Genomic DNA, 16,188 nt, shown 5'->3' with positions numbered 1-16,188 from the left:
AACAAGGTATGAGTGCGCAGCCACACTGTCCACATGCTCACGGGGTATAACCTGCGCTCACACCACGGATGCGTGAAACAAGGTATGCGTGCGCTGCCACACTGCCCTCATGCTCAAGGGGAATAACCTGCGCTCACACCACGGGTTCGTGAAACAAGGTATGCGTGTTTAGCCTCACTGCACGCATGCTCACGGGGTATAACCTGCGCTCACACCACGGATGCGTGAAACAAGGTATGCGTGTTTAGCCTCACTGCACGCATGCTCACGGGGTATAACCTGCGCTCACACCACGGATGCGTGAAACAAGGTATGCGTGTTTAGCCTCACTGCACGCATGCTCACGGGGTATAACCTGCGCTCACACCACGGATGCGTGAAACAAGGTATGCGTGTTTAGCCTCACTGCACGCATGCTCACGGGGTATAACCTGCGCTCACACCACGGATGCGTGAAACAAGGTATGCGTGTTTAGCCTCACTGTCCGCATGCTCACGGGGTATAACCTGCGTGAAACAAGGTATGCGTGCGCAGCCACACTGTTCACATGCTCACGGGGTATAACCTGCGTGAAACAAGGTATGCGTGCGCAGCCACACTGTCCACATGCTCACGGGGTATAACCTGCGCTCACACCACGGATGCGTGAAACAAGGTATGCATGCACAGCCACACTGCACGCATGCTCACAGGGTATAACCTGCGCTCACACAGGAGAGGTTCAGTAGTGCAAGCTGTTCTAGGAGGCCACGTTTTGTGGCCCCTCCCAGGTCACAGGGCAGCTCCTGAGCCTCGCACTGTCAGGCAGGCCCATGGCTCTGTGCACTCTAGATTAAAGGGATAGCAGAGCAAAATGTATCAGGACACTACTTTCACTGCAGCTGGCCATAGAAGGCACATCTGCATACCACAGAGAGAACAGTCTTGTTCCAACAATTTAGGGCATTAAGTACCACCAGTGAAAACGCACATCAATCCTAATTTTAGCCCTTATTTAAATCTGTAAGGAGCCCGGCTGCGGCAGGGGCAAAATGCAGCTTTTAGCGGTGATTCCTGCCCACGAGTTGTGTACAGATTTTGCGTTACTTTCACGCACACCATCATCCCCTACAACTGAAACTTTGCTTAACGAGGGCATTGAAGTCTTGGTGGGGGGTGGAGGGGTGTAAAAGAAAGGCAGGGTGATGGACTGGCTCAGACCGAATGGGGTAAAAGGAGGGCACACGCTCAGCACTTGCAGCTTGCTGGTGTGCCCCGCCGACGTCCTGCTATTTTAAAACCTGTTGCCCCATTGGTGAATCTGATTTTAAATAAACTGCTTAATAATTTTTTAGACCAGGCACTGGCTCCTTCTGGTTGGAAACTAGCCTTGCTGCTACCCTTGAGGAAGAAGCCTTCGACCGATCCTTAGGTTCTCGGCAACTTTAGGCCCATCTCGCTTCTTCCTATGGTGGCTGAGCTAATTGAAAAAGGGTAAACAAGCAGATTTCCCACTTTCTTGAGTCTAATCATGTGCTGCATGATTCCCACTCTTGTTTCAGTGCAGGATATAGCCCAGAATCAGCTCTGCTTGAAGCCTCAGAATTTATTAAAGGCGGCTTGGGTCTAAATACTACAGTTATGGTAGTTACTGGACCTTCCTTCAGCATCCGATATCGTCTCATGCTCTTCTGCTTGACAGACTGGAAAGAAATTGGTATTAGGGACCAAGCCTTGCTTTGGCTGACATCACTCATTACTGACCGCTCCCAAACTGTTTCCTTCCCCCTTTCACCTCCACTTCCAAACCTCTAGAGCGTGAGGAGTCTCAGGTCTCTGCTCTGAGCCCCACCCTTTCCAATATTTATCTGGAACCCTTGGCAAAACTGGTGGAGTCATGGCGACTGACACTAGTGCCACACGCTGAAGACCCCCAGCTTCTTCTGGCATTTCAGGAAACCGCCCCTTCAACTCTGCTCTCCTTTAAGTTATGCCTCAAAGCGGCTGTAGACTGGATGAATTCAAGCCGTCTTAAACTCAACTCAGAGAAGATAGAGATCCTATTTTTGGCCCCACATCTTCTCCCGATACCCGCCTTTGGTGGCCATCTGTGATGGGTACCGACCCCCCCCCCCCTCTCCCCCACCCCCTCCTCCCTTCAGCCTCAGTTTTAAGAAATATGAGTTTAAAATTGGATTCTGATTTGACCTTTGAGCCCCAAATTAAGACTTTGTCCTCTGCTTTCGTACCCATAGGTCATTAGGAAGGATGCTGCGTCTTATCCACTTGGAGCTTTGCCAAACGATAGTCCATGCCCCGATTACTTCCAGACTTAACTAATCTAACAGTCTGAACCTGGGACTGCCTGCTTATTTGACCCATCGCCTGCAAATCATTCAAAAAGCTGCTGCTCTGCTAATTCTCAGGACCCCGCTACCCCCAAACAGGTGGCTGTTGTGGGTTATCTACATGATCTTCACTGGCTCCCCATGATAAAAAGGATAGTTTAGGGCTCTCATTTTTACATTTAGGGCCTACTCTCACACTGGTCCTCGCTACCTCGGATGTTGGTTCACGCCATACGCGCAGGCTGCTGAGATCTAGCAATCTGAAGCTTTTCCAAATCCCATCTCAAGGTTACAAGGAGGTAGATTTTTTTTTTTTTTTTTACCTCAACATTGTGGAATCAACTTCCACAGGGTCTGAAAAGCAGTCCAATGAAGTTGTTTTCAGAAAGAACCTAAAACATTTCTACTTTACTCCTGCACGGTTGACTTCTAGGTTTTTGGCTAATCTAGGCCCCTTGGTGCCCGTTCTGGTAGCGCAAAGACACCTCTTCAGGTAGCTGAGCGCTCCATAAATGTATTGTATTGTGATGACAACTAGAACAAATGTCTTAAACGTCAGAGGTCTCAATTTGCAATTATGAAGTGCTGCAAATGGTGACACCATCAAAAAGTCAAAACCAAATTGAGGTCTCCCAGAGGCATGACAAAGGGTAGCGCGTAATTCAGAAATCCCCAAACCACGGGCAGCTTAAACAAGGATAGTTATTTTGGAAGGAAAGGAAGTCCAACAAGGGTGCTAGGTATACCTTGACAGTCCCCACAGCACAGGCATGCTGCTCTTCTGGAGATGAATGGCTATCAACCTAACGGAGAGCCCTGATGTGCCAGGGTGCATGCACAGCCAGGAAGATGCAAGAAAACAGAGCTTAACACCACTAGGACTGGAATCAGAGCGCATTTGTGAAAAATCTAATTCTGAATGTTGCAGGAAAGTAGGAAAGTCTTGGAGCAATGTTGTGGCCAGGACTGCCCCTATGAACAGGAGGAGCTGAGGAAACAGCAGGTGAGATTTGGGCACACTGATGGAAAAGACCAGTTCTAACGAGAGATTCTGTCCACTGCAAGGGGCACAACACCAACTGCTGAAACTCTGCCTTCAGCACCTAATCACTGAAGTACAGAAATACCAAGATCCTCATGCTTTTGAGATGAGCTGCTACCATCCCCACCGCCTTTGCAAAGTCTCAAGGTGCTGATATTTAGCCAAAGAGGAGTACCGCGCACTGGTAGGAAGTGGACCCAACTATGAAGCACTGGTAACGCCTGTGCAACTGCAGGATCAATATGTGGAAATAAGTGCTCTGCAAGTCTAGAGACACCACTGAGTATCCTGCTTCCAGTGGCAAACAACTTAAGCCAGGTACCACATTTTGAATTTCTACTAGTGGATGAAGAGATTCAAGACCCCAATATTAGAATCTTCCTTCTTGGGCACCAAAAGTAGCATCTCTACCCAATCTCTTGCTCTGAAATCAACTCCACTTCTTTTTGCAGCAGTGTTGTCAACTCCTGCTGGGAAATACACAGACGTTTTTCTGTCTCACAGGAACGGAAGGGGAGGGGTGTCAGGAGAAGGGAGTGCTGGAAGGGTATGGCATATTGCCTTTCTACAATTTGAAGAATGCATTGGCCCGAAGTTATTGCCTTCCAAAGATCCCGGGAGGCCATGAATATCCTAGAAGAATTTGGTCTTGGGTGACTACTGCAGATAGATTGGAAAGGCGAGTGGAGGTTTGGGCACTAAAGTGGTGACTTTCAAAAGTCATCTTTTTATTAAAAGCTATCTTGAACAATTAGGCTCCCACTCTGCTTATGTCAACAACCCAGGGCATGGACAGTAGTCCCATGTTGAGCTACAATACACGATTAGTGCACCCTTCCAGAACAGGTCCAGGAGGTTTTGGGCCTCTAGCATGAACGACAAGCCTAGGCCTTGGCACAAACGCCACATCAGCAAGTCACCTGCAACAAAGAAAAGCCAGAATATCAATTTCAGCTGAAGTTGGCTCACTTTTGGCATGGTTACATTTATCATACAAGGGACGTTCTTGTCCCACCCAGCAGACATGCAACCATCCACAGTAAATACCCCGAGAAGTCCACCAGGAGGGTCACAAGGGGATCCTCAAGAATGTGAACTAAACCATACGTGCTGTATCAGCTACAGAGTTCACCTAAAAGCAGAAAAGGGGCAGCCATAGGAAAGGGCATTCTAGGACAGCCATACTACACTGGATAAGGGGTGCACCAAGTAGCAACTGTAGAAGAATCCATATGAATGGGTGTTATACAACCAGCTGTGCTTACTGGCTGCATAGTGTATCCAGGAGCATCAGAGAAGCAGCTCATAGGAACGGACATTATAGTGCTAGCCACAGTGTGTGCTAACAGTGGAAGGATATCAACCAAGGAGCAACCAACAGTAATGAGCACCCTGCAGGCAGCCATAGCTTTTGGTCTGAGAATTCCACACAGGTGTGCTAGAGGAGCAACGCATGGGATCAACGGGCCAAACATACATGTGTGTGCCGGATTTACCCAGCTGTAGTGATCTCAAAGCCAACTGGTGTGATAAGGAAGCAAGGAATGGGGTGTAGATCAGAGATAATGTGGAATCAGTGTGTTTAGGTGACAGAATAAGAGGAAAAAGGGAGATGTTCAAAGATGATGTTCAAGGAAGAATGGGACAGAGTAGACAGACTCGCCCTTAACCCTATGCGTTTTAACGGGATGGAGTGGAGAGTGGAGATCAAACTGGATGGCTCACCGGGGGAGGAGCACAGTAGTAAACCCCAATTTACAGGCTGAGCCCAGTCATCCAGGCCTTCGGGGAATGCGCCAGGGTGGGAGATGAGTGGATGGAGTATGTTCACTCCACTTGCAGCCGGCCAAGAAGGCTCAAATGAGAAGAAAGGTCATGGACATAAACAAGACACTCCCTGCAGGTCCTGCAATAGGAGTCATAGCATTGTGAAAGATGCTACAAGCAAGTTACCAAGAGTCAGGCAAAACAAAGCACAACACAAAGACAAAGAACCCCATAATTTTAATAAATCACAGGAAGAAGGCAGGCTTCTGTGAGCTGGATCAAAGCATGCTCACAATGCGAATGTCTGAAGACACTAAAAACTCAGATTTGACTTGTCATCTGTGAAATGGCACTTTGAGAATTTTTGTTAGAAAGCTCCACTGAGAAATTCTCTAGCCTGAAATTCTCTAGCATACCCTGGTCTCCCTTCTTGCCATTCTGCGTATAACCATAGGCACTTATCCTTCCCAAGACAGGTTTGCCAGTGCATCTCTAAAAGCTTATAAATACACCTAGATTTGCACAACAGATTAGAGGTGACCCAGCTTGTAGTGTGTTATGAATATGAAAATGCAACCAACATTTCATATTACCTTGCTGGATGAAGACTTCGTCCGTTTCTTTACTGGATTGTATTCTCCTTCGTTTTCTGACCCAGATGCTTTCCTTTTCCTCCCCCTCCCTTTTCCTAAGAGAGACAAATGTCAAAGTGAATACACTACAGAAACAGGAAAGAATACAAACACCTAGTACCCAAAAGTACACAGCATGGAGGAAAACAGTCTTCAAAAAACTAACAAAAGTCAAAAGCAATACCAAATGGGAAAGAAGTCAGTTTTCTCCTACTGTATGAGAGGTTAATAGGCTGTTTTCTCGTGCCATACCAATTCAAAAGTGTAGGAAGTTGGCTCTGTATGTGCTATTTCAAAGTAAGGAATAGCATGCACAGAGTCCAAGGGTTCCCCTTAGAGGTAAAATAGTGGTAAAAATAGATAATACTAATGCTCTATTTTGTGGTAGTGTGGTCGAGCAGTAGGCTTATCCAAGGAGTAGTGTTAAGCATTTGTTGTACATACACATAGACAATAAATGAGGTACACACACTCAGAGACAAATCCAGCCAATAGGTTTTTATATAGAAAAATATCTTTTCTTAGTTTATTTTAAGAACCACAGGTTCAAATTCTACATGTAATAGCTCATTCGAAAGGTATTGCAGGTAAGTACTTTAGGAACTTCAAATCATCAAAATTGCATGTATACTTTTCAAGTTATTGACAAATAGCTGTTTTAAAAGTGGACACTTAGTGCAATTTTCACAGTTCCTAGGGGAGGTAAGTTTTGATTAGTTTTACCAGGTAAGTAAGACGCTTACAGGGTTCAGTTCTTGGTCCAAGGTAGCCCACCGTTGGGGGTTCAGAGCAACCCCAAAGTTACCACACCAGCAGCTCAGGGCCGGTCAGGTGCAGAGTTCAAAGTGGTGCCCAAAACACATAGGCTAGAATGGAGAGAAGGGGGTGCCCCGGTTCCGGTCTGCTTGCAGGTAAGTACCCGCGTCGTCGGAGGGCAGACCAGGGGGGTTTTGTAGGGCACCGGGGGGGACACAAGTCCACACAGAAATTTCACCCTCAGCGGCGCGGGGGCGGCCGGGTGCAGTGTAGAAACAAGCGTCGGGTTCGCAATGTTAGTCTATGAGAGATCTCGGGATCTCTTCAGCGCTGCAGGCAGGCAAGGGGGGGATTCCTCGGGGAAACCTCCACTTGGGCAAGGGAGAGGGACTCCTGGGGGTCACTTCTCCAGTGAAAGTCCGGTCCTTCAGGTCCTGGGGGCTGCGGGTGCAGGGTCTCTCCCAGGCGTCGGGACTTTAGGTTCAAAGAGTCGCGGTCAGGGGAAGCCTCGGGATTCCCTCTGCAGGCGGCGCTGTGGGGGCTCAGGGGGGACAGGTTTTGGTACTCACAGTATCAGAGTAGTCCTGGGGTCCCTCCTGAGGCGTCGGATCTCCACCAGTCGAGTCGGGGTCGCCGGGTGCAGTGTTGCAAGTCTCACGCTTCTTGCGGGGAGCTTGCAGGGTTCTTTAAAGCTGCTGGAAACAAAGTTGCAGCTTTTCTTGGAGCAGGTCCGCTGTCCTCGGGAGTTTCTTGTCTTTTCGAAGCAGGGGCAGTCCTCAGAGGGTGTCGAGGTCGCTGGTCCCTTCGGAAGGCGTCGCTGGAGCAGGATCTTTGGAAGGCAGGAGACAGGCCGGTGAGTTTCTGGAGCCAAGGCAGTTGTCGTCTTCTGGTCTTCCGCTGCAGGGGTTTTCAGCTGGGCAGTCCTTCTTCTTGTTGCAGGAATCTAATTTTCTAGGGTTCAGGGTAGCCCTTAAATACTAAATTTAAGGGCGTGTTTAGGTCTGGGGGGTTAGTAGCCAATGGCTACTAGCCCTGAGGGTGGGTACACCCTCTTTGTGCCTCCTCCCAAGGGGAGGGGGTCACATCCCTAATCCTATTGGGGGAATCCTCCATCTGCAAGATGGAGGATTTCTAAAAGTTAGAGTCACCTCAGCTCAGGACACCTTAGGGGCTGTCCTGACTGGCCAGTGACTCCTCCTTGTTTTTCTCATTATTTTCTCCGGCCTTGCCGCCAAAAGTGGGGCCTGGCCGGAGGGGGCGGGCAACTCCACTAGCTGGAGTGTCCTGCTGGGTTGGCACAAAGGAGGTGAGCCTTTGAGGCTCACCGCCAGGTGTGACAATTCCTGCCTGGGAGAGGTGTTAGCATCTCCACCCAGTGCAGGCTTTGTTACTGGCCTCAGAGTGACAAAGGCACCCTCCCCATGGGGCCAGCAACATGTCTCGGTTTGTGGCAGGCTGCTAAAACTAGTCAGCCTACACAGATAGTCGGTTAAGTTTCAGGGGGCACCTCTAAGGTGCCCTCTGTGGTGTATTTTACAATAAAATGTACACTGGCATCAGTGTGCATTTATTGTGCTGAGAAGTTTGATACCAAACTTCCCAGTTTTCAGTGTAGCCATTATGGTGCTGTGGAGTTCGTGTTTGACAAACTCCCAGACCATATACTCTTATGGCTACCCTGCACTTACAATGTCTAAGGTTTTGTTTAGACACTGTAGGGGTACCATGCTCATGCACTGGTACCCTCACCTATGGTATAGTGCACCCTGCCTTAGGGCTGTAAGGCCTGCTAGAGGGGTGGCTTACCTATACTGCATAGGCAGTGAGAGGCTGGCATGGCACCCTGAGGGGAGTGCCATGTCGACTTACTCGTTTTGTCCTCACTAGCACACACAAGCTGGCAAGCAGTGTGTCTGTGCTGAGTGAGAGGTCTCCAGGGTGGCATAAGACATGCTGCAGCCCTTAGAGACCTTCCTTGGCATCAGGGCCCTTGGTACTAGAAGTACCAGTTACAAGGGACTTATCTGGATGCCAGGGTCTGCCAATTGTGGATACAAAAGTACAGGTTAGGGAAAGAACACTGGTGCTGGGGCCTGGTTAGCAGGCCTCAGCACACTTTCAATTGTAAACATAGCATCAGCAAAGGCAAAAAGTCAGGGGGCAACCATGCCAAGGAGGCATTTCCTTACAAAAAGTAAATTAAAAAAAGTTTCCTATACAATTAATACCCTAGTAGAAAAATTATCATTCTCACAACCATACAAATAGTTCAGAGTATGAGATCATCTTCCATTTAAATCCAACTACTCCCCTCCTTTGACATTGCAGGAAAGTGGATGATTAATTGGGGGTGACAGGTCACCAGCTCAAAGCCACCACCTGATAGATGTCACATACATTAAATAAAATAAACCTGTGCTCAATCCCAGGTAATGTGACATGAAGCAGTCAAGCCTAAATTAAAGGGAAAAGGTAAAGTATTTAAGCAGCATATACACATCAGTGAAAGTCACACAATAAAACTCTACAACCAATTTTAAACTTAAGAGAAAACTTCTACGAAGAAAATAAAGCCAAAATTGTCAAAATCCAATAGCGGGAACCAGATATATCAATTTTTAAAGATAGCAAAGTAAAAATAGTGCCAAAAAACAGAAAGCATCTATGACAGTCTATGGCTGGGACCCAGGCTCATATGAGGTGGATGCAAATAGAGCCCTTGTCGAACACAAGTGGATTGGATGTGCTGAGAGTCTGGAAGTCCAAAAGTCGTTTTTTATGGCATTTGAAATAATGTAAAGAGAGCTAAGTGGTTTTAGGGTTCACAAGAGGGTCCAGCTGATCCATAGAGCATTGCCCTTAGACTGAGGGTGTGGGTATCTGGACGCAAAGATTTGGCATTTAGCTTTTTGACTTGTTGCGGAAAGGTCCATGTTTGGTGTTCCCCACATCTGAAAGTAATGAGAATTACTTGTGGGTGACTCTCCCATTCGTGTATTTGTTGCTGAGTCCTGCTTAAGAGGTCTGCTAGCTGGTTGTGTATCCCTGGGATGTATTCCACTAGCAGGTGAATGTGATTGTGAATTGCTCATTTCCAAATTGTTTGTGCTAGGAGTGACAATTGGGATGAGTGTGCCCCCCTTGTGTTTGCAGATAATACATTGTTGTCTGCCCTTATTAAGACTGTTGTGTATAATCTGTGGTTGGAATGCTTTGATGAAGAACACTGCCAGCAATTCCAAGTGGTTTATGTGGTAAGTTTGCTGGATCGAGTGCCATTCCCCCTGTATTATAAGGTTGTGGAGATGGGCTCCCCGACCTCTCATGGATGCATCTGTGGTGATTATGGTCTGTGGCACAAGGTCCTGAAATGGCCGCCTTTGATAAGTTGGTGTGATTCCGACATTGCAGAGATTTGTAAGTTTGGCGGTCCAACAACACTAGATCCTGTAGCCGACCCTGTGCCTGAGACCATTGTTGCGAGAGACACTGTTGCAGTGGTCTCATCTTTAGACGTGCATTGGGCACTATTGCTATGCATGATGCCATCATTCCCAATAGCTTCATGACAAACCTTACTGTGTAAGGTCGATTGAGCTGCAATTGGGATATGAGTGTGTAAGGAAATGCCTCCTTGGCATGGTTGCCCCCTGACTTTTTGCCTTTGCTGATGCTATGTTTACAATTGAAAGTGTGCTGAGGCCTGATAACCAGGCCCCAGCACCAGTGTTCTTTCCCTAAACCTGTACTTTTGTATCCACAATTGGCAGACCCTGGCATCCAGATAAGTCCCTTGTAACTGGTACTTCTAGTACCAAGGGCCCTGATGCCAAGGAAGGTCTCTAAGGGCTGCAGCATGTCTTATGCCACCCTGGAGACCTTTCACTCAGCACAGACACACTGCTTGCCAGCTTGTGTGTGCTAGTGAGGACAAAACGAGTAAGTCGACATGGCACTCCCCTCAGGGTGCCATGCCAGCCTCTCACTGCCTATGCAGTATAGGTAAGACACCCCTCTAGCAGGCCTTACAGCCCTAAGGCAGGGTGCACTATACCATAGGTGAGGGTACCAGTGCATGAGCATGGTACCCCTACAGTGTCTAAACAAAACCTTAGACATTGTAAGTGCAGGGTAGCCATAAGAGTATATGGTCTGGGAGTCTGTCAAACACGAACTCCACAGCACCATAATGGCTACACTGAAAACTGGGAAGTTTGGTATCAAACTTCTCAGCACAATAAATGCACACTGATGCCAGTGTACATTTTATTGCAAAATACACCCCAGAGGGCACCTTAGAGGTGCCCCCTGAAACTTAACCGACTGTCTGTGTAGGCTGACTAGTTCCAGCAGCCTGCCACACTAGAGACATGTTGCTGGCCCCATGGGGAGAGTGCCTTTGTCACTCTGAGGCCAGTAACAAAGCCTGCACTGGGTGGAGATGCTAACACCTCTCCCAGGCAGGAGCTGTGACACCTGGCGGTGAGCCTCAAAGGCTCACCCCTTTGTCACAGCCCAGCAGGGCACTCCAGCTTAGTGGAGTTGACCGCCCCCTCCGGCCACGGCCCCCACTTTTGGCGGCAAGGCTGGAGGGAACAAAGAAAGCAACAAGGAGGAGTCACTGGCCAGTCAGGACAGCCCCTAAGGTGTCCTGAGCTGAAGTGACTCTAACTTTTAGAAATCCTCCATCTTGCAGATGGAGGATTCCCCCAATAGGGTTAGGATTGTGACCCCCTCCCCTTGGGAGGAGGCACAAAGAGGGTGTACCCACCCTCAGGGCTAGTAGCCATTGGCTACTAACCCCCCAGACCTAAACACGCCCTTAAATTTAGTATTTAAGGGCTACCCTGAACCCTAGAAAATTAGATTCCTGCAACTACAAGAAGAAGGACTGCCTAGCTGAAAACCCCTGCAGAGGAAGACCAGAAGACAACAACTGCCTTGGCTCCAGAAACTCACCGGCCTGTCTCCTGCCTTCCAAAGAACTCTGCTCCAGCGACGCCTTCCAAAGGGACCAGCGACCTCTGAATCCTCTGAGGACTGCCCTGCTTCGACGACGACAAGAAACTCCCGAGGACAGCGGACCTGCTCCAAAAAGACTGCAACTTTGTTTCAAGAAGCAGCTTTAAAGAACCCTGCAACTCCCCGCAAGAAGCGTGAGACTTGCAACACTGCACCCGGCGACCCCGACTCGGCTGGTGGAGAACCAACACCTCAGGGAGGACCCCCGGACTACTCTACGACTGAGTACCAAAACCTGTCCCCCCTGCATGCAATTGAAATGATTCAAAGTTCCTAATGTACTTACCTGCAATACCTTTCAAACAAGATATTACATGTTAGATTTGAACCTGTGGTTCTTAAAATAAACTAAGAAAAGATATTTTTCTATAACAAAACCTATTGGCTGGATTTGTCTCAGAGTGTGTGTACCTCATTTATTGTCTATGTGTATGTACAACAAATGCTTAACACTACTCCTTGGATAAGCCTACTGCTCGACCACACTACCACAGAATAGAGCATTAGTATTATCTCTTTTTACCACTATTTTACCTCTAAGGGGAACCCTTGGACTCTGTGCATGCTATTCCTTACTTTGAAATAGCACATACAGAGCCAACTTCCTACAGAGTGTGTGAAACACTTGGATTTGTTGTAGATTTGGGTAGGCCAATGCAGATTGTTCAGAATTGCTCCTAGATAAGGTTGAATTTGTGCTGGCTGAAGGTGAGGTTTCTGGTAATTGATTGTGAACACTAATTTGTGTAGACTATTGTAAGGAAATGCCTCCTTGGCATGGTTATCCCCTGACTTTTTGCCTTTGCTGATGCTAAGTTTTGATTTGAAAGTGTGCTGAGGCCTGCTAACCAGGCCCCAGCACCAGTGTTCTTTCCCTAACCTGTACTTTTGTTTTCACAATTGTCACACCGTGGCATCCAGGTAAGTCCCTTGTAACTGGTACCCCTGGTACCAAGGGCCCTGATGCCAGGGAAGGTCTCTAGGGGCTGCAGCATATCTTATGCCACCCTGGGGACCCCTCACTCAGCACAGACACATGATTGCCAGCTTGTGTGTGCTGTGAGGACAAAACGAGTAAGTCGACATGGCACTCCCCTCAGGGTGCCATGCCAACCTCACACTGCCTATGCAGTATAGATAAGTCACCCCTCTAGCAGGCCTTACAGCCCTAAGGCAGGGTGCACTATAGCATAGGTGAGGGCACCAGTGCATGAGTACTGTGCCCCTACAGTGTCTAAGTAAAACCTTAGACATTGTAAGTGCAGGGTAGCCATAAGAGTATATGGTCTGGGAGTCTGTCAAACAAACTCCACAGCACCATAATGGCTACACTGAAAACTGGGAAGTTTGGTATCAAACTTCTCAGCACAATAAATGCACACTGATGCCAGTGTACATTTTATTGTAACATACACCCCAGAGGGCACCTTAGAGGTGCCCCCTGAAACCTTAACCAACTACCCGTGTAGGCTGACTGGTTTTAGCAGCCTGCCACACTTGAGACATGTTGCTGGCCACATGGGGAGAGTGCCTTTGTCACTTTGTGGCTAGTAACAAAGCCTGCACTGGGTGGAGATGCTTATCACCTCCCCCTTGCAGGAGCTGTAACACCTGGCGGTGAGCCTCAAAGGCTCACCCCCTTTGTTACAGCACCACAGGGCATTCCAGCTAGTGGAGTTGCCCGCCCCCTCCGGCCACGGCCCCACTTTTGGCGGCAAGGCCGGAGGAGATAATGAGAAAAACAAGGAGGAGTCACTGACCAGTCAGGACAGCCCCTAAGGCAACCTGAGCTGAAGTGACTCTGACTTTTAGGAATCCTCCATCTTGCAGAAGGAGGATCCCCCCAATAGGGATAGGAATGTGACCCCCTCCCCTGGGGAGGAGGCACAAAGAGGGTGTAGCCACCCTCAGGGCTAGTATCCATTGGCTACTGCCCTCCCTGACCTAAACACCCCCCTAAATTCTGTATTTAGGGGCTTCCCTGAACCTAGGAACTCAGATTCCTGCAACCTAAGAAGAGGACTGCTAAGCTGAAAAACCCTGCAGAGAAGACGGAGACACCAACTGCTTTGGCCCCAGCTCTACCAGCCTGTCTCCCTCCCTTCTAAAGACACTGCTCCAGCGACGCTCTTCCCAGGGACCAGCGACCTCTGAATCCTCAGAGGACTACCCTGCTCTAGAAGGACCAAGAAACTCCTGAGAACAGCGGCCCTGTTCACCAAAGACTGCAACTTTGTTTCCAAAGGAGCAACTTTAAGACAACAGCATTTCCCGCCGGAAGCGTGAAACTTGCTACTCTGCACCAGACGCCCCCGGCTCGACTTGTGGAGAACAAACACTTCAGGGAGGACTCCTCGGCGACTACGAGACCGTGAGTAGCCAGAGTTGCCCCCACAGCGACGCCTGCAGAGGGAATCCCGAGGCTCCCTCTGACCGCGACTGCCTGACTCCCAGATCCAGACGCCTGGAAAAGACTCTGCACCCGCAGCCACCAGGACCTGAAAGATCGGAACTCCAGTGCAGGAGTGACCCCCAGGAGGCCCTCTCCCTTGCCCAGGTGGTGGCTACCCCGAGGAGCCCCCCCCCCGCATCGCTGAAGAGACCCCTTGGTCTCCCACTGATTTCAATTGAAAACCCGACGCGTGTTTGCACACTGCACCCGGCCGCCCCCGTGCTGCTGAGGGTGTACTTTCTGTGCTAACTTGTGCCCCACCCCGGTGCCCTACAAAACCCCCCTGGTCTGCCCTCCGAAGACACGGGTACTTACCTGCTGGCAGACTGGAACCGGGGCACCCCCTTCTCCATTTAAGCCTATGCGTTTTGGGCACCACTTTGAACTCTGCACCTGACCGGCCCTGAGCTGCTGCTGTGGTAACTTTGGGGTTGCTCTGAACCCCCAACGGTGGGCTACTTTGGACCCAAACTTGAACCCCATAGGTGGTTTACTTACCTGCAAGTAAAGTAACAAACTCTTACTCCCCCTAGGAACTGTGAAAATTGCACTGTCTAGTTTTAAAATAGCTATATGTAATTTATGTGAAAAGTATATATGCTATTGTGATTATTCAAAGTTCCTAAAGTACCTACCTGCAATACCTTTCATTTAAAGTATTACATGTAAAATTTGAACCTGTGGTTCTTAAAATAAACTAAGAAAAGATATTTTTCTATACAAAAACCTATTGGCCTGGAATTGTCTGAGTGTGTGTTCCTCATTTATTGCCTGTGTGTGTACAACAAATGCTTAACACTACTCCTTTGATAAGCCTACTGCTCGACCACACTACCACAAAATAGAGCATTAGTATTATCTCTTTTTGCCACTATCTTACCTCTAAGGAGAACCCTTGGACTCTGTGCATACTATTCCTTACTTTGAAATAGTGCATACAGAGCCAACTTCCTACAACTATCTATTGTGTGCTCTGTGTGGAGTTGACAGTTGCAAATGGTGTTTGCTTTTATTAACCAGTCGCCTAGATGAGGGAAGACATGTATGTGCTGTCTTCTGAGGTATGCCGCAACTACTGCTATACATTGTGAATACTCTTGGCATTATTGTTACTCCAAAGGGTAGTACCTTGAATTGATAGTGCTTGCCTGCTAATACAAACCTTAAACACGAGGTGTGCTGGATGTATCGGAATGTGGAAGTAGGCATCTTTTAGGTCTAGTGCAGTCATGTAATCTTGACTGTGTAATAAGGGAACGACATCCTGTAAAGTGACCATGTGGAAATGTTCTGACAGGATATATTGAATTAGAGGTCTAAGATCGAGAATTGGTCTGAGAGTGTCATCCTTTTTTGGTATGAGGAAGTACAGAGAATATACTCCTGTCCCTTGCTAACTGATGGGAACTATTTCTATTGCACCTTTGAGTAGAGGAGATTCTACCTCTTGTTTTAACAGAGCAATGTGTTTGATAGAAAGCCTGTGTGAATTGGATGGAACGTTTGGTGGAGTGGAGATAAGTTCTAGGCAATAACCATTGCGGCTAATTGACAATACACATTGATCTGTTGTAATTTGTTGCCAGTGAGGATGGAAATATTGCAGTCTTCCTCCCAAAGGAGATGTATGCTGTTTGGGAGTGCAGGGAGAGTCACTGCTTTGATGAGGTGGTAGCACCTCTTGCTGCAGGGGATTTACCTCTGGATCTGAAATTGTGTGCTCTATAAGAGCCCCTTAAAGATCCCCTGGGATAATATTGTTGTCTCCCTGTTTTTGCTGGGATGTAGTGGCCTCTGGAATGTGTGGCTTAAAACCTCCTCTAAATTGATGTTTGCGAAATGAGCCCCGAACAGGTGTTTTATAAAGGGCTCCCATGGCCTTTGCTGTCTCAGATTCCTTTTCTAATTTATCAATGATTGTGTCCACCTCCGGGCAAAAGAGTTGCTGCTTATTAAAAGGCATGTTAAGGACCACTTGTTGTATTTCAGGCTTAAAGCCTGAGGACCTCAACCGAGCATGTCTTCTAACTGTGATGCTAGTGTTTATTTCTCTAGCTGGTGTATCAGCTGTGTCTAGTGCTGATCTGATCAGATCAGATTATTGGCAATGGCTTGCCCATCTTCCACTACCTGCGGTGCCCTTTTCCGGTGTTCCTTTCGGAGCTATTGGAGGAACTCCTGCATCTCAT

The 16,188-nt window shown here is 48.2% G+C and overlaps 1 protein-coding gene across 2 annotated transcripts in view; it reads right to left on the bottom strand.

Moving 5' to 3' along the window:
- Positions 1–16,188, bottom strand: part of TOP2B (DNA topoisomerase II beta) — a 485,217-nt gene that overhangs the window by 1,148 nt on the left and 467,881 nt on the right. For both annotated transcript variants that reach the window (XM_069212028.1, XM_069212029.1), the window contains exon 35: positions 5,731–5,825. In XM_069212028.1, the coding sequence (XP_069068129.1) occupies positions 5,731–5,825 (95 nt within the window). The remainder of the gene's footprint in view (positions 1–5,730; positions 5,826–16,188) is intronic.

The sequence above is a fragment of the Pleurodeles waltl genome, chromosome 10 (assembly GCF_031143425.1).
Source record: "Pleurodeles waltl isolate 20211129_DDA chromosome 10, aPleWal1.hap1.20221129, whole genome shotgun sequence".
In the NCBI taxonomy this organism is placed as follows: domain Eukaryota; kingdom Metazoa; phylum Chordata; class Amphibia; order Caudata; family Salamandridae; genus Pleurodeles; species Pleurodeles waltl.
This window is presented reverse-complemented; position numbering and strand designations above follow the sequence as displayed.